The sequence below is a fragment of the Bubalus bubalis genome, chromosome 19 (assembly GCF_019923935.1).
Source record: "Bubalus bubalis isolate 160015118507 breed Murrah chromosome 19, NDDB_SH_1, whole genome shotgun sequence".
In the NCBI taxonomy this organism is placed as follows: Eukaryota; Metazoa; Chordata; class Mammalia; order Artiodactyla; family Bovidae; genus Bubalus; species Bubalus bubalis.
In genome coordinates this window covers 65,428,732-65,452,089 of record NC_059175.1, presented here as the reverse complement: position 1 = coordinate 65,452,089, position 23,358 = coordinate 65,428,732, and the positions used below count along the sequence as shown (strand labels likewise).

Here is a 23,358-nt window from a genome sequence, read left to right as displayed (position 1 = left end):
ACTGGATTGGATGATGTTGTGGGAATGTCTAGACCAGGAGTTTGGTGGTGTTTTTTAACTGTCCTGGAAGGGATTGTTGAGTTCACTATATCTAAGATGTCACTGACATTGTTGTTGATAAGGTGTTGATGTCTTAAATTACAGTGAGCAAGTGCGTAGTTGTCCTGATAGAAGCATTCAGCTGTGGTTGAACCTTCATAAATACAAGTATCTATTATCATGATTTTTTTTAATAATTATTTTAAAAGTTAATAGATAATTCTATTTAACTTTTAAATGTTTGGTACTTTAAAAACAAGATTTTTTTTTAATTCTGTAGTTTGGCAGTATTGAGTGGTGGATAACTGAGACTCAGACATCTCACTTTTTGTGAATTTCATAATTTTGAATCCAAGTTGAATAAGGAGTTTGAGGTCCAGCAGCTGACTTGAAAGTTTTGGATGCTTCTCTTCTATTAAACTGCATATTTCATATGCAGAGAGCATCTTGCTTTGGTTAGTGTTAGTATGGTGTGCTTTTATCAGCTACCAGAAAAGTGGATTAATATTAATAAAATTACTCAAAGAACATAACATTCCCAGATATTTCAATGGATCGTTTAAGAGTGAATCATGAAACATATCTGAATGCCATTTCATTAATTTTCCCCTTCCTTTTCAAAATTGTTTAAGCAAGCCCTTCAATCCTATCTAATTTTTTTCTTACATTTATTTTCTGGACAAAAAAACTCAACATTAGTTTGTTAAAATCGCATTTTTATGGAGCTAATCCAAATGGATTTATGTCTAAAACAATCTTAAAATAAGCTGAAAGTGGTTCCTTGCATTTGTAGACATCTGCTTAATTTCCATTGTCTATCTTATTTGCTTTAAGGCATTTCTGAGAACTATTTACCAAGTGTTAATTTAAGATAGAAGCCAAAATGTGAGCATCAGAGAGAGAACGTCGTAGCATTCTCCTCGGTTCTTCACCAGGAGCCAGCCCTCCAGCATCCTATCCTCTGTAATCTAAGCCCCGCCTGGGGCACATGTTTGGAGGAGGATGAGAAGAGAGATAAGCTGTGTGCAGAACTGGATACAAGGTAGATTCTCAGAAAGTCAAGGTGAAGACTTAAACTGGGCACCCGGGGTCCTTCATGGAGAAGTCCTGGGCCTCCAGGGCCTGTTCAGTTCAGTCGCTCAGTCGCTTTGTGACCCCATGGAACGCAGCACGCCAGGCCTCCCTGTCTATCACCAGCTCCCGGAGTTTACTCACACTCGTCCATCACATCAGTAATGCCATCCATACATCTCATCCTCTGTCGTCCCCTTCTCCTCCTGCCTTCAATCTTGCCCAGAATCAGGGTCTTTTCCAAGGAGTCAGTTCTTAGCATCAGGTAGCCACAGGATTGGAGCTTCAACTTTAGCATCAGTCCTTCCAGTGGATATTCAGGACTGATTTCCTTTAGGATGGACTGGTTGGATCTCCTTGCAGGGCCTGTAGAAATTACTTAACCCTTGGATCCACCATGCATTTGAACGATGAGCGTTGGAAGCATCTATCATACCGGCAGATGGAAACACTACAATGTTCCCCCATCCCTTGACTCTGGGTGGGTGCGTTTCTCACTTTGACTAATAGAATAGGGGACACTGATGCTGCTGTCTGTGCCAAGGCCTTCTGAGGCCCCGAGATTCCCTCTTACTTTCTAGAATCACCATCAGGGAGCCAGTCCAGCCTCATGGAGGATGAGTGACCACAGGGAGTGAAACCCAGGCCCAGTCGCCAGCCAACCACAACCGCCAAACAAGCCAAAGTCCCGCCGTGGGCCTTCCGGCCAGGCCGGCCTCCAGTTAAATGCAGTCATGTGACTGGTCCACAGGAAAACCAGCCTAGGAACCACCCAGCTGATCCACAGAGTCAGGAGGAGGAAAACGAAAAAATACCATTGCTCTAAACCCCTCGTCTTGGGGCAATTTGTTTTGCAGCAGTGAATAACTGAAATACCTTCCTAGTTCAAACCAGGCAACCTGAGCCCAGGAACTGTTGAGAGCAATATACTCTTTTCCTTGGCAATCACTGCATAGGATTCAGTATGGCCTCAGACACCAGCCTTTCACATATGAATTTAGTGCTCCTAAAAATCTGTTTATTATTTGACACATATTTTTTTTGGCATGACAAAGTTGAGAATTCCCAACTTATATATGCTGATGTAGTTCATTTAAATTAACCAATCGATATAATATAGGTATACCTATGGCTGATTCATGTTGATGTTTGGCAGAAACCAACACAATACTGCAAAGCAATTATCCTTCAATTAAAAATGAATAAATTTAATTTTAAAACTAGAAAATATATATTTTTAAATTTTTTATTGGAGGATAACTGTTTTATAATGTTGTGTTAGTTTCTGCTATACATGAAGTGAATCAGCTCTACAGGTACATACATCCCCTCCCTCTTGGGTCCTTTCCTGCCCCCATCCCACCCACCTAGGTCATCACAATGCCCCAAGCCAAGCTCCCTGTGTTGTCTAGCAGCTTCCCACTAGCTGTCTATTTACACTTGAGACTGTATATACATCAGTCCTATTCTCCTGATTCATCCCACCCTGCCTGTCTTGCCCTGAGAAGTTAAGCATCTTCTCACGAGCCACACTTTCATTCCCATGCTGATCTCGGTTTTTGTTTCCTGGAAGAAACCTTGCCCCCTTTGCATTCTGACAGGGCTTCAGTGTATAAGTTATTCATTCCCTCTCCAGCTCCTCCATGCTGTGCGCTGGGCTGTGCGCCTTTCATCACACAGAGTATTGCGACCAGACACAGGGGGAGCCTTCCTCACATCATTTTCCTGAGCACTTGAATTCGTCCCTGCAGGATAGCTGAAAGAAGAGAGCCCACTTCATCAGATCTAGAAAGATCAGAGATTAGAGCACCTGTACGGGCTTCCCAGGTGGCTCAGGAAAGAATCTTTACTGAAAGGGCAAAGAATCTGCCTGTTTGCAAAGAATGCAGGAGATGCAGTTTCGATCCTTGGATCTGGAAGATCCCCTGAAGAAGGAAATGGCAACCCACCCCAGTATTCTTGCCCAGAAAATCCCATGGACAGAGGAGCCTGGTGGGCTTCAGTCCATAGCGTCCCAAAGAGTCAGACACAACTGAAACGACTTAGCATGCACACAAGAAAAATACGTGAAAGAATGTAGATGCATGCATGCCAACTAATGTGTATGGAGACAAAATTAAAAGGTATCTATCTATTCACCTACAGATATAAGGGTATGGATATACGTGCACATATATTACACATGTACATATTTATTATATACATTCTTCCATCATTTCTTCTAATGGAGAAAATCACAAGTTTTTCAAAGTTGCCCAAAAAATTCAAAATGTGTTTCTTTTCTGCTGCCACACTCAAGGATGTTTCCCCCTTTCATCTTGGCTCCTCACAGGGTGGGAGAAACCTCAAATTGGTAGAGACAGCAGAAGCATACTCAGACATCTCACAGGCCACCAGGAAGAAACTGGCAGCCACTGTCCACTTTTCTTATCCACCATCCACTTACTGAGTGACAAGAGTTGCAGCCGGGATATTCTCCTGACCTCCATCCTTGAAAAGGCAGACTATTTAATGAGCTGCCTGGCAGAAATCTTTATTCAGAGTTTAACAAAGCACTAGTCACACATTCTTGCATTCTTTCCTGTGTCCATCTGACAAATTTATTGAGTGTCTACTGTGTTCCTGGCTCAGAGTTCCATGCTGGGAACATAATATTAAAGAAGGCACAATTCAGGCCTAGCATCATCTACAGTTTTGAGCAGGAATGTAAACGGATGCTTAGAATTTGAGCATAAACCCTGTATGTGAAAACAGGACACTACATCTAACCAGACAGGTCTCAGAGGTGATGGAAGAGGCAGTGCATGTGGAATTAGAAGCTTGACTGACGAGTGAACAGGGCTAACTTTAGTGAATGATGGTGGTGTAGGTGGGAACAGGGCGATGGAGCCTGGGGTCTGGGTGCCAGGGGAGCAGGCTCTCCAGGGAGGAGGTGAACTCAGCGCCAGACTAGGGCTGCACATGACTTGGAAGGGCTGCACCACAAGCTCAAGACTGGGGAGGAGGAACTGAAGGTGGTCGAGTTAATAGCAGTGTAGCATATGCTATGGTTTTTCCAGTAGTCATGTACAGATGTGAGAGTTGGACCATAAAGAAGGCTGAGTGCTGGGGAATTGATGCTTTTGAACTGTGGTTTTGGAGAAGACTCTTGAGAGTCCCTTGGGCTGTAGTCCTAAAGGAAATTAACCCTGAATATTCCCTGGAAGGACTGATGCCAAAGCTGAAGCTCCAATATTTTGGTCAACTGATTCAAAAAAGAGCTGACTCATTGGAAAAGACCCTGATGCTGAGAAAGATTGAGGCAGGAGGAGAACAGGGCAACAGAGGATGAGGTGGTTGGATGGCATCACCAACTCAATGGACATGAATTTGAGCAAACTCCAGGAGACAGTGAAGGACAGAGAATTCTGGTGTGTTGCAGTTAATAGGGTCACAAAGAGTTCGACACAACTTAGCAACTGAACAACAACATATCTTGTGACATACCAGAGGGTTTAGGATTTGTCCATAGAGGCATTCAGAGCTGGGATTGACCTGATTTGATTTTAGAAAGACCTCCTCTGCAGAAGAGAAAGGATGGGGAGATGAGAAGAGATAGGAAGCCCAATTAGGAGATGATTCATTCATCAGACAGATGCAAAGGGTGACCGAGAACTGGGGAGTAGCCACAGGTCAAGGGGAAGGAACAAATTCCACAGTGTGAAGGACAGGAATCTCTTCTTCTTTGAATGTGGGGTCATAAGAGGGAAGAGTTATCAAGGATGGGTGTGGTTTCTGCTTGATTATCTGCACATATGATCAATATTTAACCTAACTAAGGATCCAAGAGTGAAAAAATTTGCTTAAAACTCAACATTCAGAAAACTAAGATCATGGCATCTGGTCCCATCACTTCATGGCAAAGAGATGGGGAAACAGTGAAAACAGTGATAGACTTTATTTTAGGGGACTCCAAAATCACTGCAGATGGTGACTACAGCCATGAAATTAAAAGATTCTTGCTCCTTGGAAAAAAGCTATGACCAACCTAGACAGCTTATTAAAAAGTAGAGACATTACTTTGCCAACAAAGGTCCATCTAGTCAAAGCTGTGGTTTTTCCAGTAGTCATGTATGGATGTGAGATTTGGACTATAAAGAAAGCTGAGCTCTGAAGAATTGATGCTTTTGAACTGTGGTGTTGGAGAAGACTCTTGAGAGTCCCTTGGACTGCAAAGAGATCCAACCAGTCCATCCTAAAGGAGATCAGTCCTGAATATTCATTGGAAGTACCGATACTGAAGCTGAAACTCCAATCCTTTGGCCACCTGATGGGAAGAACTGACTCATTGGAAAAGACCCTGATGCTTATAAAGATTGAAGGCGGGAGAAGGGGACAACAGAGGATGAGATGGTTGAATGGCATCACTGACTCAATGGACATGAGTTTGAGTAAACTCCAAGAGTTGGTGATGGACAGGGAGGCATGGCATGCTGCAGTCCATGGGGTCTCAAAGAGCTGGACATGACTAAGTGACTGAACTGAACTGAACTGAAGGTTCCAAGGTGAGGAACAGCTCTGGAGGGAAGGTGATGGTTTCCGTCTTGGAAATGCAGCACTGGAGTTCTCTGAATGTGACAGGGACCACTGCTTTTTCTTGCAATATCCATTCTTTTCTTCTTCTATACCAAGAGGATTTTTTTACCTGGGCACATGCCATCCTGAACAAAGACATGTGCTAGCATCCCTTAGAGGTGTGCTGCATACATGCTCAGTCTTTCCATCATGTCTGACTCTTTGCAACACCATGGACTGTAGCATGACAGGCTCCTCTGTCCAGGGAATTTCTCAGGCAAGAATACTGGAGTGGGTTGCCATTTCCTCCTCCAGGGGATATTCCCAACCCAGGAATCGAACCCATGTCTCCTGCATCTCCTACATTGGCAGGTGGGTTTTTACCACCAAGCCATCTGGGAAGCCCAAGCTTTCTGATGACCTCTGTTCATTGGCCTTTGAGCAGAACTCATGATCAACTTCCAAGGGATGCTCTGGAGAGATGTCCTCCTCCATTCCGGAAAGATGAGGACAAGAAAAGGATTGAAGTGATGGTCTGTGGAGTCCAGTTGTGGTTGTTCAGTCATGTCTGACTCTTCAAGACCCCATGGACTGAAGACTGTAAGGCTTCCCTGTCCTCCACCATCTCCAGGAATTTGCTCCAACTCCACTGAGTTTGTCCATTGAGTCAGTGATGCCATCCAACTGTCTTATCCTCTGTGGACCCTTTCTCCTCCCCCTGTCAATCTTTCCCAGCATCAGGGACTTTTCCAATGAGTCAGCTCTTCCCATCAGGTGGCCCAAGTATTGGAGCTTCAGCTTCAGCATCAGTCCTTCCAGTAAATATTCAGGACTGATTTCCTTTAGGACAGACTTGTTGGATCTCCTTGCAGTCCAAGGGACTCTCAAGAGTCTTCTCCAGCCCCACAGTTTGAAGGCATCTGTTCTTAAGTGCTTAGCTTTCTTTATGAGTCCATGGAGGAACAGAATGAAGAAAGCAGACAGGAGGAGCCACAGGGGAGGAGTCAGGCTAGAGGTCCCAAGGAGGAGTCTCACATTAGAGCAATGATTTTCAATCAGGGAAGATTTTTTACTGTAACTGCTATCCCACTAGCGAGCATTTGGCAGTGCCTGAAGATGTTTCACATGCTAGTAAAGTAATGCTCAAAATTCTCCAAGCCAGGCTTCAGCAGTACATGAACCATGAACTTCCAGATGTTCAAGCTAGTTTTAGAAGAGTCAGAGGGACTAGAGATTGAATTGCCAACATCCACTGGATCATGGAAAAAGCAAGAGAGTTCCAGAAAAACATCTATTTCTGCTTTATTGACTACCCCAAAGCCTTTGACTGTGTGGATCACAATAAACTGTGGAAAATTCTGAAAGAGATGAGAATACCAGACCACCTGACCTGCCTCTTGAGAAACCTGTATGCAGGCCAGAAAGCAACAGTTAGAACTGGACATGGCACAACAGACTGGTTCCAAATAGGAAAAGGAGTACATACATCAAGGCTGTATATTGTCACCCTGCTTATTTAACTTATATGCAGAGTACATCATGAGAAACGCTGGGCTGGAAGAAGCACAAGCTGGAATCAAGATTGCTGGGAGAAATATCAATAACCTCAGATATGCAGATCTATACCACCCTTATGGCAGAAAGTGAAGAGGAACTAAAAAGCCTCTTGATTAAAGTGAAAGAGGAGCATGAAAGAGTTGGCTTAAAGCTCAACATTCAGAAAACGAAGATCATGGCATCCGGTCCCATCACTTCATGGGAAATAGATGGGGAAACAGCAGAAACAGTGTCAGACTTTATTTTTTTGGGGTTCCAAAATCACTGCAGATGGTGACTGCAGCCATGAAATTAAAAGATACTTACTCCTTGGAAGAAAAGTTATGACCAACCTAGATAGCATATTCAAAAGCAGACACATTCCTTTGCCAACAAAGGTCCGTCTAGTCAAGGCTATGGTTTTTCCTGTGGTCATGTATGGATGTGAGAGTTGGACTGTGAAGAAGGCCGAGTGCTGAAGAATTCATGCTTTTGAACTGTGGTGTTGGAGAAGACTCTTGAGAGTCCCTTGGACTGCAAGGAGATCCAACCAGTCCATCCTAAAGGAGATCAGCCCTGGGATTTCTTTGGAAGGAATGATGCTAAAGCTGAAACTCCAGTACTTTAGCCACGTCATGCGAAGAGTTGACTCGTTAGAAAAGACTCTGATGCTGGGAGGGATTGGGGCAGGAGGAAAAGGTGACGACAGAGGATGAGATGGCTGGATGGCATCACCAACTCAATGGACGTGAGTTTGCATGAACTCCGGGAGACGGTGATGGACAGGGAGGCCTGGTGTGCTGTGATTCATGGGGTCACAAAGAGTCAGACACAACTGAGCGACTGTACTGAACTGCACTGAACTGAAGATGATTCTGGTTGTTTCCAGATGGAAATGGAATCGCTCTGGGTACCCATTGGGTAGGAGCTACTAAAGTCCAGTCTAGCTTTAGGTCTATTGGACAGAATGTGCTAACCATCCTTTAATGCACAGGACAGCTTCCCAAAACAAAGAACTCTCTAGCCCCAAATACCCACAGCACTGAAGGTGAGAAGTCAGATTTAGAGGACTGGCCAACACGGTGAATGTGTACAATGACTGACACGCCCTGCATAACAGTGTTCAAGTTTTTTCTGCCTGCACACGCACAAACACACCTGTGTGCCCTGCAAGCCAGTCTGAGCTCATCTGCCTGGCAAGGCTCAGCACGTAGGCTGCCAGTCTGCTTCCTATGGGCTTAAAATTTTGATGAACTCTTAAGATTTTATAGCCTCGAGGGAAGAAATGAGTTAGCAAGCACACCAAGTCCAGGTTTCCTTCTCCATTACCTGTGTGATTTCAGCTTGAGTTATCATCATGTGTAACTCACGATAAACTCTCTTATGAGCTATTTTTCTTAAATTCTAGAAGTGTCAAACCACGATTTATTTTTCTTTGTCCAGTAGCCATGTGCTGGGGAGGGGGAAATTTCCCCTCTACCCTTCTTGAGTTCTTCGGGCTGACCTAAGACAGATGAACAGGAGGAAAAATACAAATTTAGAGAACTCATAGAAATAGGACCTAAGAAGTTGCAAGGAGGGCAGTTTTTGTGTTTAGACAAAGAAACAATACATTTGTAAGGAACTGAGGAGACAAATTCAGGCTTGGGTGCTTAATTATGAAGACTCTAAACGGAGTTTGAACTTGGATGTTTAATGCCTCCGTCCTTTCAGACTCTTTGCAACCCCATGGACTGTAGCTCGTCAAGCTCCTGTGTCCATGGAATTTTCCAGGCAGAAACACTGATGTGGGTAGCTGTTCCATTCTCTAGGGGATCTTCCTGACCGAGGGACTAAACCTGGGTCTCCTGCACTGCAGGCAGCTTCTTTACCACTGAGCCACATTTGGGGTAGTGAATTTAAAAAGTAACAAGGTTTGTTTACAGGGATCTTTCTGTCCTGAACTCCCTGTCTCTGCCATTAAGGATTCTCCACCTCCTTGCTCAGGGAGTGTACTTTTCACATGGGAAGTGTATTCACTTTTTTCAGGGAGACAGGAGCATATCTCTGCACTGGCCGCTTCTCAAGTAACTTTAATTCAAAATAACCAGGGTGTCACTGCAGTGCGTCTTGGGGAGTCTGCTCTGAGCCCCAACAGTTACATCTGAGATCCTGAACCAGCGTCACTGTTTTTAGCTAATATTTGATGCCATTCTCTCCAAAGACACACCTGGTAGTGAAACTTAGGTTAGAGAAAATCTCCAGTCTGAGTACAAAGAATGCATTTTCTAAAGACAACGATAAAACTTAAGTAGTGCAGTGAGAGAGAGCCTGCCTGCCAATGCAAGAAACACAAGAGATGAGGATTCGGTCCCTGGGTTGGGACGATGCCCTGGAGAAGGAAATGGCAACCCACTCCAGTATTCTTGCCTGGAGAATCCCATGGACAGAGGAACCTGGCGGGCTGCAGTCCATGGCGTCACACGGCTGATTGATGGAGCACGCACAGACAACAAAATTAGCTCCCAGATCGGGTGTGTAGCAAATGAACAGTCCAGCAAACTTCAGCAGAGAGCACTTGCGTTCCTGAGTTTTTACCACAGTCTTTTCATTCAAGTCACTTTTAGTAAAATTCTAGCAGTGTGACAGCCCTCCAGCTTTTGCCGTGATGATTTTGCTGTGCCGTTTGCTGCTTGCATCTTTCGTTTGTATCTGAGGAAGCTGAGGACATTGCTTTATGAGCAGAATGAGAATTAGTTCAGCTCTGTTCTTTCTCTTTCCTCATTTATTATCCTTTCCCTGAAAAGTTGATGTCCTGCAGAAATGATGGGGCCATCTCCTGGTACCAGCTGCATCGGCGCCCAAGGGGACCATTAGTGTTTGAGGGCAGGTGCACTATTTAAATGGTATTATCTGCAGGGTTTTGACTATGGAGGCTTTTCTCTGGAGACTTGATTTTTCAGGATAAATAAGCATAAATTTGAACACCTACCTCCACACCAGGGAGTCTTTGGATCACCTCTCCAAGCCAGCCACTTGACTTTGTATTCAGAGCAGAGAAAAAGCAAATACTCATTTCGGGATACAGTCCTGTGTTCAGGATGGAAGTGTCAAGCAATGTCTTCCAGAAATCTCCTCTCTTCCTTCCCTGCTCAAGGAATGCCTTCTGGTATCCACTGGGCTTTGCTCTGTGCCCCAGGTGGTCCGGGCTGCCCCTCTGGTAGTCTGCATGAAGGGTGAGAAGAGGCTGAGGGCTGTCCACACCATCAGGCACTGTGAGGCTCGCCCCAAGACCAAGTTTGCTTTAAGGTTCAGGTCTCCACATTCCACACAATTAGGAAAAAGGATTAGTCTCCCCATCAAAAAAATCATGGAGGAATCAGTCATGCCCGGAGATACCACCATGTGTCGTGGAACCCCTCCCCGCCACTGGCTGGTGCTGGGATTTCTTGCTGTGCTTAGTTACATTATTCTGAATGGTCAAGGAGAGCGCTACCCACTGGCTGCCTCCACGGGTTCAAATCCCGGCTCCACCACCAGCTTGATGTGAGATAGGTAGCAAGTCCCCAAACCAGTTTATCTTCAGTTTCCTCTTGGTAAAACTGAGGAAATTAATAATACCTACATCCTTGCTGTGGGGAAGACTTAAGCGAGACAATGGTTATAAATTGCTTAGAACTGGAATTGATACATGAAAATTAGTCAATTACTATGGGGGAAAGAACCTTGAATTAAGAGCACAGAAACTGCATGGAGACAACCTAGATGTCCATCAACAGATGAATGGATGAATAAGATGGGTGTGTGTGTGTGTGTGTGTGTGTGTGTGCGTGCGCACAGTGGAACACTACTCAGCTATAAAAAGGAATGACATGATGCCATTTGCAGCAACATGGATGGATTTAGAGATTACCACATTAAGTGAAGTGAGTCAGAGACAAATATCATATGACATCACTTGTATGTGGAATCTAAAATATGACACAAATGAATCTATCTACAAATCAGAAACAGACTCACAGACATGGAGAACAGCCTTGTGGTTGCCAAGGGAGGCAGAAGAGGGATGGGTTGGGAGTTTGGGATTAGCAGATGCAAATTATTATATTTAGAATAAAGCAACAAGGTCCTACTGTATAGCATAGGGAGCTGTATTTGATATCTTGTGATAAACCACAATGGAAAAAAATATATAAAAAAGTATATACCTATCAGTTCAGTTCAGTTCAGTCTCTCAGTAGTGTCTGACTCTTTGCGACCCCATGGACTAAAGCACACCAGGTATGTGTTTAACTAAATCATTTTGCTGTACAGTAGAAACTAATGCAACTTGTAAATCAACTATACTTCAATAAAATAAACAAAAGAACATAGCAACTGCATTCAAGTAGTTCTGGCATTTCCTGGAAGAATAGGAAATGCATTTCCATGTAAAAGAGAGGTCTGTTCTTCAATTAACAATTCTGAGTGTCCCAAACATGAACTTTCAGAGCTTTATCTGAGACCAGACTTACTAGCAACATTGAAGGGACTGGGCTCCCCTGAAGAGCTCCACAGCCTCCAGTCTCCCCCTCACCTCTCCCCACCTCTCTTACATGCACATGTCTCATACACTCGAACATCCATCCTTAGACCGAGCTGCCTCCTCCAGACTAGCATCTCGAGCTGCGGAGGGATTAAACTGAGTGAACCCACCGTCTCACCACCATCAAGGAGGAGCCAGACCTGTACCCCAGCAGACACACCCCCATGCTCTCTCAGTCCTTTTCATGGTTGATGTTATGAACATCACTGTGTGACACAGAGCTGCCAACATTCTTAAGTCTGGGAGCGCTTGTCAGCCTGATGAAAGCCCGGTGCTTTGCATCCGGTGAGAACAAGCACTTTGGAGAACAGGAACAGTTAGCCTGTAATATGACGCCTGCAGCCAGTAGAATGGGTGAATTCTCACAACTTCAGCCTTTCCTTGCTGCTGCTGCTAAGTCGCTTCAGTCGTGTCCGACTCTGTGCGACCCCATAGACGGAAGCCCACCAGGCTCCCCCATCCCTGGGATTCTCCAGGCAAGAACACTGGAGTGGGTTGCCATTTCCTTCTCCAATGTATGAAAGTGAAAAATGAAAGTGAAGTTGCTCAGTCGTGTCCGACTCTCAGCGACCCTATGGACTGCAGCCTACCAGAGTCCTCCGTCCATGGGATTTTCCAGGCAAGAGTACTGGAGTGGGGTGCCGTTGCCTTCTCTGCAGCCTTTCTTTAGGGGGAGAAATATCTTTTAGAGAAGTGTTCCCTGGTTTTTATAACTGAAGAGAAGCATCTGATCCTAGATGGGGAAGTTCCTGCCCTGGGTAATTCCTACCCCACTTAATACAACTCCAAGCTGCCTCTGTGCAAAGAAGTAAAGAAATTTCAGTGAAATTGCCCCAAGTCAGAATAGCCGTGAAAATCATGTGCACGCAAGGACCGAGCACATGGGTTGGTGTGCACGCCCTTCAGTGTTGCATCTGTCCAAAGAGCTCGGGGCAGCTGTGGCACAAATCAACCCCAGCTTGAAGGAGCAGACAATGATAATGCCAAAGAGACCTTGTATTTGTCCAGTACAGATGAGCTTCCATTTTGCATCTTACATGCAACTCAGGCTCAGAGCAGCCTCTCGCTGGGACAGTGCTGTCCCCAGAGCAATTGGAAATGAAATAGTAAGCCCCACACTGGCTCTTAAAGCTTGTGCTCAGAAGAAGCACACATCACGCCCTTCACAGGTCACTGGTCAGACCAAGCCATGTGGCCAAGCTTATGGTCAGAGGAGCAAGAAAAGAAAGGGCCAACATGTATTTCAGATCAGCGATTGAGTGCCTGCGACTGTTGTGTGTATATAGCTACATTGTTATCTGGTCATCTGTGGCATACAGTTTCATCAACGGATTGCACTTGGATGTTACAGTATTCCATTTTACTCCCTGCAATATTTAGCATTTTATCAACTGGGGGAGTTTTGCAGAAACTGACACCGCTGGCATTAATATGTCTCCAGTCAATAATGCATTTAATATAGTTGATCTCACATATTTGTCTCTATCTTCTTATCCTCTCCTCTGTCAGCATCTCCATCTTTCCTTCTTCTCAGAAGAAATCACCTAGCCCCCTGTACACCCTGAGTTTCTCTTTTCCCCAGAATCCAGGAAAGGGGTCAGTCTTCACACAGTGTCTCTGCATTTTCTTCAATCAGCTTTGCCTATTTCAGGCTGGAGGGTGTTCCTTGCATATAGGCAGATGACCTTGAAGGGGCAAATCAGACCAGAGTCATTGTTAATCTGGAGCATTTACTTTTTCACTTTTTAGTATGTGGGTGTGGAGGTCTGTTTGCATGATGAGCTCCCCTTTGTGTGTTTTCATAGCCCTGGTGTTGAGCTGTGTCATCTCGGGCCTCATGGGAACAGCGGCCTTGAGAGACACATGTGAAACTCATAGACCATCCTGCCATCTTGCTGTGGGTGCCCATGTGTCCTGCTGCCTGGTCGGGGAACAGAGCTGTGCCTCTTATCTCAGGACCTCCATAGTCTCCCACCCAAGGATTGAAGGCTTTCTACATTATGAACGGTGTTTCTTCCACTGAAAATGTTAGTTGTTCAGTCACGTCTGACTCTTTGCGACCCTTTGGACTGTAGCGTGCTAGGCTCCTCGGTCCATGGGATTCTCCAGGCAAGAACACTGGAGTGGGTTGCCATTCCCTTTTCCAGGGGATCTTCCTGACCCAGGAATCAAACCCTGGTCTCCTGCATTGCAGGCAGATTCTTTACTGTCTGAGCCACCAGGAAGACCCCCCTAGAGGCTCCGTATTAAAGAATTAAATTGATGGTTAGCAGTTTGAATTTAAAAGTATCAATTTACTGCCACCTGTGACTGAAAACACTATAACTTGACTTTAGCCTTGTGTTCTCTAACTCCTCCTGGCTGGAGAGTAATCACATGTAAGTGATCATTTCTTTCCTTCCATCTTTTGTTACTGATGTGCTCTGTAAAAGCACCCCAACTGTCTTAATCCTTCTGCTGAGCTTACATATTAGCCAGTAGGATGAGAAATCAGTGACCATAAAGTTGGAAGATGCAAGTTTCATCAGGTCTTGACTTCCTAGTGAGTACCACCTCCCTCTACCCGCTCTGAGACAACGTTTTATCTATTTTGCCTGCCCCCCCCACACTTTTTGGCCAAAAGTGTTTAAATTTAAATAGAATTTAATATAGCCAGGGTTTATAAAATGAGACAATATAGGAATGCAACGAAAGGCCTTGAAGGTTTTGTAAAAGGAAACAGTGACTTGTCAAAGTGCATATTGATTTTCATCTGCTCAAAGCATTTCGGCCTCCCTACACTGTGTAACAAGCAAGCTGACTTGCCCTCTGCACACAAACGCTGGCCGTTCACACGGCACACCATAGCCCCTCGCCATTCTCCGTCCTCTTGCAGTTCAGTGAAGTGACCCTTCACGGAAGGGTTTCTTTATCAAGAGGCCTCTCCTTTCCCACATTGCTTCTTAACTGTCTTGGCTGTGGTCTGAGGTTGTGAGCACTCGCCTCCTTTCCTTTGTGTTTGAGTCTGAAACAGTAAGAGGCAAATTCTAGGAAAAAACCTCTTGTGGTTCCATAAAATTCTAGGAATTTACAGGGACCTGCAGACCTTCAACTTACCAAGTCTAACAGATATTTTTTTAAACAACTAAATTGAGGCTCCCAAGGCTGGAGGGATTTAACTGAGGTCATGTAGGTCATGGTAGAGAAAGAACAGGAGCTCAGATCTACTCAGACTTGGATCCTGTCTCTACTAGGCAGTGCTGGATTTCGTCATGCATAAATATGACGACTGATTTTATTGTAAAAATCAAAGTTAGATAAAGCAAGACCTTTCAAATATGAAGTATTAAATGTGTTCTGATTGATTCCTGTGAAGCAAGATTCCTAAGGCTGGACTGAAGAGAAACGAACTAAATTGAATAGCAAGAAATAGCAGTAATGGCAGCTGTTATTACACCTTAGTATATACCTAGACAGAGTATTACAAAGCAGACACATCACTTTGCTGACAAAGGTCCGTCTAGTCAAAGCTGTGGTTTTTGCAGTAGTCATGTATGGATGTGTGAGATGGACCATAAGAAAGGCTGAGCACCAGAGAAGTGATGCTTTCAAATTGTAGCGCTGGAGAAGACTCTTGAAAGTCCTTTGGACTCCAAGGTGATCAAACTAGTCAATCCTAAAGGAAATCAGTCCTGAATATTCATTAAGGACTGATGCTGAAGCTGAAACTCCGATCCTTTGGCCACCTGATGCAGAGAGTTTCCATGGTGTTGCAGAGTCAGACATGACTTAGCGACTGAACAAAAACTATACCTTAACTTCAGAAGTGTGCAGGTGAGAGAGGTTGGTGGCAATAATGGAGGGTTTTTCACTGAGACTTGCACACATGAAGCTGGCTGCAAGAGAAGGTATATCTGGGGGAAATACTGACACAGATACACGTCCCTGGTGGGTGCTTTCCAAGTACAGAGGCTTCAGTGTTTGATTCTAAATGGATACCTGATCCTTTCATGCTACAGGTCAGTATTGAATGGCAGCACATCAGCATATCTCTTCAGTACCTCTTGTAACACAGTAGCTGCTTAGGGATCTGGTGTCTGTTTATGCCAGTGACTACTTTCTGTTGGGAAGAGAAAATTTGTAACTTATTCCTTCAACAAAAGGAATGAATACAATACAAGGATTAATATATTGAATTAGTTTGCCATCCTGAGTTAACTGAATGGCATTTAAAATAAGAACTAGATAGAAATAAGAATTTTGAAAGAGGAAAAAAATTTTGATTCTTATGAAAGAGCAAGTCCTTGTCATCCTCCTTTCCGAAAATGCAGCAGTTTTAAACATTTATCTCATGCATGGTTTAAAGAAGAAACAGGATATAATGTACATCAATATATGATAGCTCAAAATTTAAGCATACATCATCTTTGCTAAAATTGGATTTTCCTGTCAACTGAAATAATCTCAAAAATGGCATAAAAAAGTAAAGTTAAATATCTGCTTTGTTTCATTATGTTACAAACAATTTGGAGTTGGAGAGTGTCTTGAATTTTGATCAATAGTACATTGAAATTTACAAACTGTAGCTTTCTACGCAGCACAATTTAAAAGAACACATTCCCAGAAAAAAATATGAATTTAATGAATATTAATTAGAGGCTTAATAAAAAGATGTGTTAAAATGAAACTCTCAAACTATGGCTGACCTATTCACTGGATAATCTTTGAGTAGGCTGGAATTAGCCAAATTCTCTGTCACTCGACAGTCTTTTCTAAAAAGAGAAAGAAATAGTGATGGTGTGCATCAATCAGTTCTGTGATGACTTGATTTTCCAAAAATCCCCTTAAGGAGTTTCTCCAGTGTATTTGGAGATAATGTAGCTAAGTCATATCTGGCATATTAAGCACTTAAGTTTGTGTGTTGCTTTCAGATAATTTGGCAGGGCACACAGCTACATTATCAAAAAGCTGAAATATTAATGGAAATATTAACCTTGTCAGATTATGAGTTGAGTTGAAATTTATCATGTGTGCCATAATATTGGGCTTTCCTTTCAGAGCATAGCACTTTATAAGGGAAGAAAGACATATTTAAAAGTGACTTGATTCAGAATGTTCAAGTACAGACTTTCATTTAAGGCTTACCCCTTTATCCAATGCCGTGATGACCAGCAGACCCCAGAACATGAATTGCTGTCCATCAGGGGCACCAGAATCACATGATAATTGAGAAAACTTGGGTTCTTTTCTTTTTTACTTGTAGGCTGTTACCAACATCTTTATTCCACTCTAACTTCACAAATATTCTTTAACACACACACACAAAGAAAAATTTGGTTTATACAACATATGGAGTTGATTTCCTGTAGTTTTCAAACTACCTATAAAAAGCCAGTCATCTGTCTACATGTGGGACTAAATTAAAGTCCATTATTTACATTTGGTCATTAAATGAAGCTATGGGCATGAAGGAGAATTACTTTATTTAATTCATCTTTTTTGTTCATGGAATCTGTCCTTAGGGAAGGCTGGCTCTGTGGTCTTGGGGGTTTGCATGTGTGCTAAATTGCTTCAGTCGTGTCCAACTCTGTGTGACCCTATAGACTATAGCCTACCAGGCCCTTCTGTCCATGGGACTCTCCAGGCAAGAATACTGGGGTGGGTTGCCATGTCCTCCTCGAGGGGATCTTCCCAACCCAGGGATCGAACTTGTGACTCCTGCATCTCCTGCATTTCAGGCAGATTCTACCACTGAGCCATCTGGGAAGCCCCTTGGGGTTTAGTTTCTGCCTACAAAATGTAGGCAGAAAATGGAAAAAAAAAGTGAAAAAAGTGAAGCCACTCAGTCGTGTCCAACTCTTTGCAACCCCATGGACTGTAGCCTACCAGGGTCCTCCATCCATGGGATTCCCCAGGTAAGAATACTGGAGTGGGTTGCCATTTCCTTCTCCAGGAGATCTTCCTGACCCAGGGATTGAACCCGGGTCTCCCACATTGTAGGCAGATCCTTTACCATCTGAGCCACTAGGAAGTCCTGGTGGAAACAAAGTCCAGGCAGAAAACGAAGGTGCTTGCAAAAGTCTCAGTTAGGTTTACCCTGAGCAAGACTCAGGCGAGGATGTGAGTTTGGACATTTAGTTGGATGTGGTTTCAGGTGGTCGAGTGAGGGAGTGGATCAGGGAGGGTCCAGCTCCAGCTATTGAAAGGGGTAGCTGGCAACGGGGGCTCAATCCATCTGGAGACCCTCGGAGGGAAGAGTAGAAGATGCTCAGATCTGCCCACCGAGGGATGTGGATGTGGGAGCTGAGATATTTATCCACCAATCACTTCCTCATTGGTTGAGGCACAGGAAACTGTAGATTTAGAAAGGACCAGGCTGCAGGCGACCTCCAAGGAATGGAGAGGGAATATGGTTAGGATGCCAACAATATAGGCTCTGGAACCATGACTGGAAATTAACGTAAACCATGGGAGAATCGACTGATACCTTTAAATTCAACAGAAGACTGTGCTGAGTCCACAGGGACACACAAGTTATCCTCATAAGGTGATAATGCAGGAGGATGTCAACTGAGATTTGCAACCTGGTGCACTTTGGTTTTTCTTAGCCCTTGACTCATCCGTCATCCATCAGAAAATACAAAGCTGGTTATAATCTAATTAAGCCAATCACCAGACATCTCTGTAGACACAGATTCCACTGAGATTTCTAAATAGATAGCCTAGACCAGATTTATAATCTATTATATCCTACATGCCAGCATTTCTTGTCACTGTTTTAGAAGTTAACAAATCTGTGTTCAGGGTCTGCTTACTTTATGATAGAGATGCAATGGCGTCTCTCACTCAGTATAAGAATTGATGCTTTTGAACTGTGGTGTTGGAGAAGACTGTTGAGAGTCCCTTGGACTGCAAGGAGATCCAACCAGTCCATCCTAAAGGAAATCAGTCCTGAATATTCTTTGGAAGGACTGATGCTGAAGCTGAAACTCCAATCTTTGGCTACCTGATGCAAAGAACTGACTCATTGGAAAAGACTCTGATGCTGGGAAAGATTGAATGCAGGAGGAGAAGAGGACAACAGAATATGAGATGGTTGGATGGTATCACTGACACGATGGACATGAGTTTGAGTAAGCTCCAGGGAAGCCTGGTGTGCTGCAGTCCCTGGAGTTGCAAAGAGTCGGACACGACTGAGCGACTGAACTGAACTGACTGACTCAGTAAAGAATCTGCCTGCAATGCAGGAGACGCGAGTTCTATCCCTGGGTCAGGAAGAATCTCTGGAGAAGGGAATGGCAACCCACTCCAGTATTCTTGCCTGGAGAATCCCTTGGACAGAGGAGCCTGGCAAGGTCCATTGGATCGCAAAAGAGTCGGACATGACTGAGCAACCAACACACAGTGACATGCCTCCTTGTCTCCCATCTCATCATTCCTTAGAGGAGACCAGATGAGTCTTCTGACTTTGTTGACATCAATAACACAGTTTTCTCACTAGATTTTCTCTATTTGTTTAAGTAGATTTTGAACATTATGAATACTTCATACAATTTTGACCTCACATACAATCATCCAATACAGTGATCAGTAAATAGAGAAACAGAGACCATCCCATACAGAGTTACTCAGTACTCACAGTGTGCTCAGTAGCTACCAAAAATGGAGTTGAGTGAAGGCAACATTAGCATAACTCGGTTCCAAACTTGAAGAAACAAAGTCTATCATCTAAGTACTTCCTTGGATGTATCACGTATTTTGTGACTTTCAGACTTCCCAAATGTCTAACCATATGGTTGGTCATGGAAGCCAAAATGTAGAAAAAAGAAAGTAAGAGGCAATTACATGTATTTGATGGGTAGGTAGCAAAAGACAAATAGATGATGGAATAGCTCTACTTTGTAGTAAGATTACAAAAGGTAGTAAAGTGCCATTTATTTTAAAAATAAATCCCAGTACCTTTTCATTGGGTTCAGAGATAATAGAGGGATCAAATTTATAGAGACACTAGCTCATCAGCCAAATGTTTTGAACTCTCAATTTGCATGTAACAAAGATACAGGTTTTATTCTAAGTTTTAAAATATGGACATCCATTTTTCATGTCATTGGAAAAGACCCTGATGCTGGGAAAAATCAAGGCAGGAGGAGAAGGGGATGACAGAGGATGAGAGGGTTGGATGGCATCAGCGACTCGATGGACATGACTTTGAGCAAGCCCCAGGAGATGGTGCTGAACAGGGAAGCCTGACATGCTGTAGTCCATGGGGTTGCAAAGAGTCGGACACAACTGAGCAACTGAACATTTTTCACATTATTAGTAATTTCTTGGTATTCTGAGTTCCAAGTGGCTCCATTTCTCTGGGGTCACTTGTTCTATTAACAAACCAAAACTTGACTTGATTTCTTCTGTTATTGAACTCAGTTATTCTCTATCCTCCTGCTGTTGTTCATCTTGGCCATTGTCTGCATACTGAGAGGTCTCGCAGTTGGACAGGGTTCCTGCTCTTTCAAAATTTTGCTTTAGTCCAAAATTGGAATTCACCTCTTCACCTTTAAGCTAACATGATGCTGTTGTATTGTTAGGTCATTAGTGAAATTTGGAGAATAATGGAAGGAAATTCAAGCTCAGAATAGGGATCAAATCAAAATGTGACTTCAAGTGGTTGCCAGTGTTTACCAATGGTTTTCCAACCAGGAGACACTTTGAGTGTTCCCTTTCTCCTTTAGTGCAACCTGCTGATGTGAAGATGGGGCTCCTCTCCTATCACCAGAGGCAGTCATTCTTTCTCCCAGTGTCTTTGTCTGCCAGAGAAAAAAACCCAAAATAATCAATGCCTTGCTTTGCGGAATAGTCAAATTTCCCTTTGGGTGAATATTGCTGACCCAGATCTTGCCCAGGCCTGGTACTGATGACCAAGAAGGTCATTAATCTGATCTTAAAACATAAGCCCTGCCTACCCAGGTCTCTATAAGCAGTACCAATGATGAACACAGGTTTTGAGATGAGATTTCTGTTTATTGTGCCCCAGACAAAATGTACTGCAGGGCATTCATTCATTCAGCAAATAACTACAGAGAAAATGTTACTTTCCAGGAACTCCTCTAGGAGTTGAGAAATCAAACAAAAAAAAGCCCCCCACTTAACTACCGTTCACATCACCCGTCTCTATGAGTGCAAGGAACCATATACGGGGTTATGTTGCCAATGTCCAGAGTAAAATCTAGTGATATTGCTACCCCTCCAAAAAAATTGTTTTTCTAAAAAATATGGGGACCTCTCAATCCTTTTCCCCTAAGACTGAAATATCTACACTCTTTTTCTGATATTGATATAGCACACAAAGAGAGCTCCTGGAAGCATGTGGTACATGGCAGGGGCTCCTGCTCTGTTAGTTCCCCTCTGTTTTCCAAGGTATGTGGATTCCTCTAAACACCAGCCTGTCCTAGTCTCATCTGACAGATGTGCTATTAGGGACACTGTCTCCTTCATCTTTGCATTTATCATTAGTGCTCATCAAGAGTCTGGCATTCAGTGGGCAGTGATGGATGTTTCCTGATTGGGTGAATGAAGGAAGGAGAGAACAGATGACCAACACTCTGATATGCCAGTTCCTGGAGAGATGCACCCGACCACACACTGAGGCCCCACACAGGCCCACATGGAGTCTCCTGTTGACTTTGCATCTGTGTTTTCCTGGAGCAGGCTGGGGATAGGCTGTGGTAAGGGCCATTTCATCTTCATCAAGATGTGACTTCTGGCCTCCCCTCTGCTCCATCATGAAAGTTCCCCAAAGTTCCAAACTGATGTGCTCTGTGGGTGGATCCAGGGGACAAACATGTGGACCAGTGAATCTGGGGGCAAAGCCCACTTTCCCCCACCCTCCTCTACTCTCTCACTACTTTGTCCAAAAAGAAATTTTTTAGAGAGAAAATGTGGAAGAAGAGAAAATCTTTTGCTCTACAGATGCTCATTTATATACACTGAATATCACTAGCTAAATCCACAATACCTGAGGAATATATGATGTTTTCTATAATAGATTTATGTTTAAAGTACTCTAGAGTAAATACCAACTTTCAAAGATTGACCTTCTGTGATACTTCTTCGCAAAAAAAAAAAAAAAAAAAATTACAATCTCCTTAAAGGGAATGAAAAAGTGCCATTCTAAGCATAATAAATGCATATTAACATATGTATAATATTGCATGCTATCATGTACAGGATTTACTGAATTTAAAGACTAAAAATGTAAGAAAGGCTCATGTTTTCACTTCTTTGTGACCCACCTATAGTTTCTCATAGATGACATTTTCTCAGAGACTAATATTTCTGACTCTGTTTTTATAATAGTTCAGAATCACGAAAAAGGATTGCATGATCACCACAGAGGAAATGAAATATTTGAAAATGTGTGACTATCTTATTTAGGAAATGTGGAATATTGCTTGACTTTCAAAAGTGCAATATAGCTTGTACTTTATCTTTCAAGCGAACTAGTAGGCGAAAATGAGAGTCTTCTATCTCCGACTGACCACTACTTTCTGGCATCTTCGTATTATTTCCATTTCACTCCTTTAAAATCACAATAGATAAATAATATCCTTGGGGAAATAACTACGCCTTCCTTTTCTTTGCACACTGCAGAACACATGCTTCGAACTCAATAAATAATCTAATAACACACTCTGACCTTGGAAAATTGGATTTTTTTTAAACATGTATTTCTATACTCTGTATTTGAACTTGTTAGAGTCCTCAGATTGGCCCCACTCGGGCCCCGTGACGGTTTCGCTCGGCCCTTGCTGTGACCCCGGTGGTGTGACCTCTCTCTGTCTTCTTTCCAACCTGGCTTCAGGAGCGGCTGCTGCTGTCCTTGCTGCCGGCACACATAGCCATGGAGATGAAAGCGGAGATCATCCAGAGGCTGCAGGGCCCCAAAGCCGGCCAGATGGAGAACACCAACAACTTCCACAACCTCTACGTCAAGCGGCACACCAACGTCAGGTACGCGGCGCCGTCCTCCCTCCTCCGCGAGGCTGGGGAGCCCGACGCCACGTGGCGGATGTAGGTCACCGGAAGTCCCCATCTTACAGCGTCACGTGCCCTTTGGGGCTGTTCATCTTGGTGCAAAGCATAGTGTCCACTCCACCTACCTGTGTGTGAGGGCCTCTGTCGTTCAGATAAGAAAACAGGCCCTTCTACTTGTTGCATTTTGGAACCAGCCGTTACAAAGGGGAGAGAAGTGGCCGGTGGGGCCTTCATTCTGGGAACTCTCGGGTCGGTTCTCACTGTGTCCCAGGCACCCAGGACTCTGTATGTCAATAAGATTAGGGAGTTGGTGGGCTCTAGGCACAAGGACTGGTTCCTCAAGATGGGCTTGGCAGGGGCAGGGCTCGAGGAGCTAGCACTTTCCAGGGCGGCTGAGTATCCTGCTGTCCATCAGGAATGCCGTGGGGGGTGGGGTGGGGACTGGAGGGGGATGTCTCTGGATATGGCCAGTACCCAGCATCATAGGTGATGGCATGCACCCTAATCAAATTACAGTGAAAGTTACAGCTTGTCCAAGAGTGGCAGTCAGAGATGCTTCGCAGGGAGCCATTCCTGGAATCTTA

The 23,358-nt window shown here is 43.8% G+C and overlaps 1 protein-coding gene across 1 annotated transcript in view; it reads left to right on the top strand.

Annotated features, from left to right (window-relative positions):
- Positions 1 to 23,358, top strand: part of ADCY2 (adenylate cyclase 2) — a 456,951-nt gene that overhangs the window by 285,937 nt on the left and 147,656 nt on the right. The window contains exon 5 of the mRNA XM_025270720.3: positions 22,602 to 22,750. Within this exon, the coding sequence (XP_025126505.3) occupies positions 22,602 to 22,750 (149 nt within the window). The remainder of the gene's footprint in view (positions 1 to 22,601; positions 22,751 to 23,358) is intronic.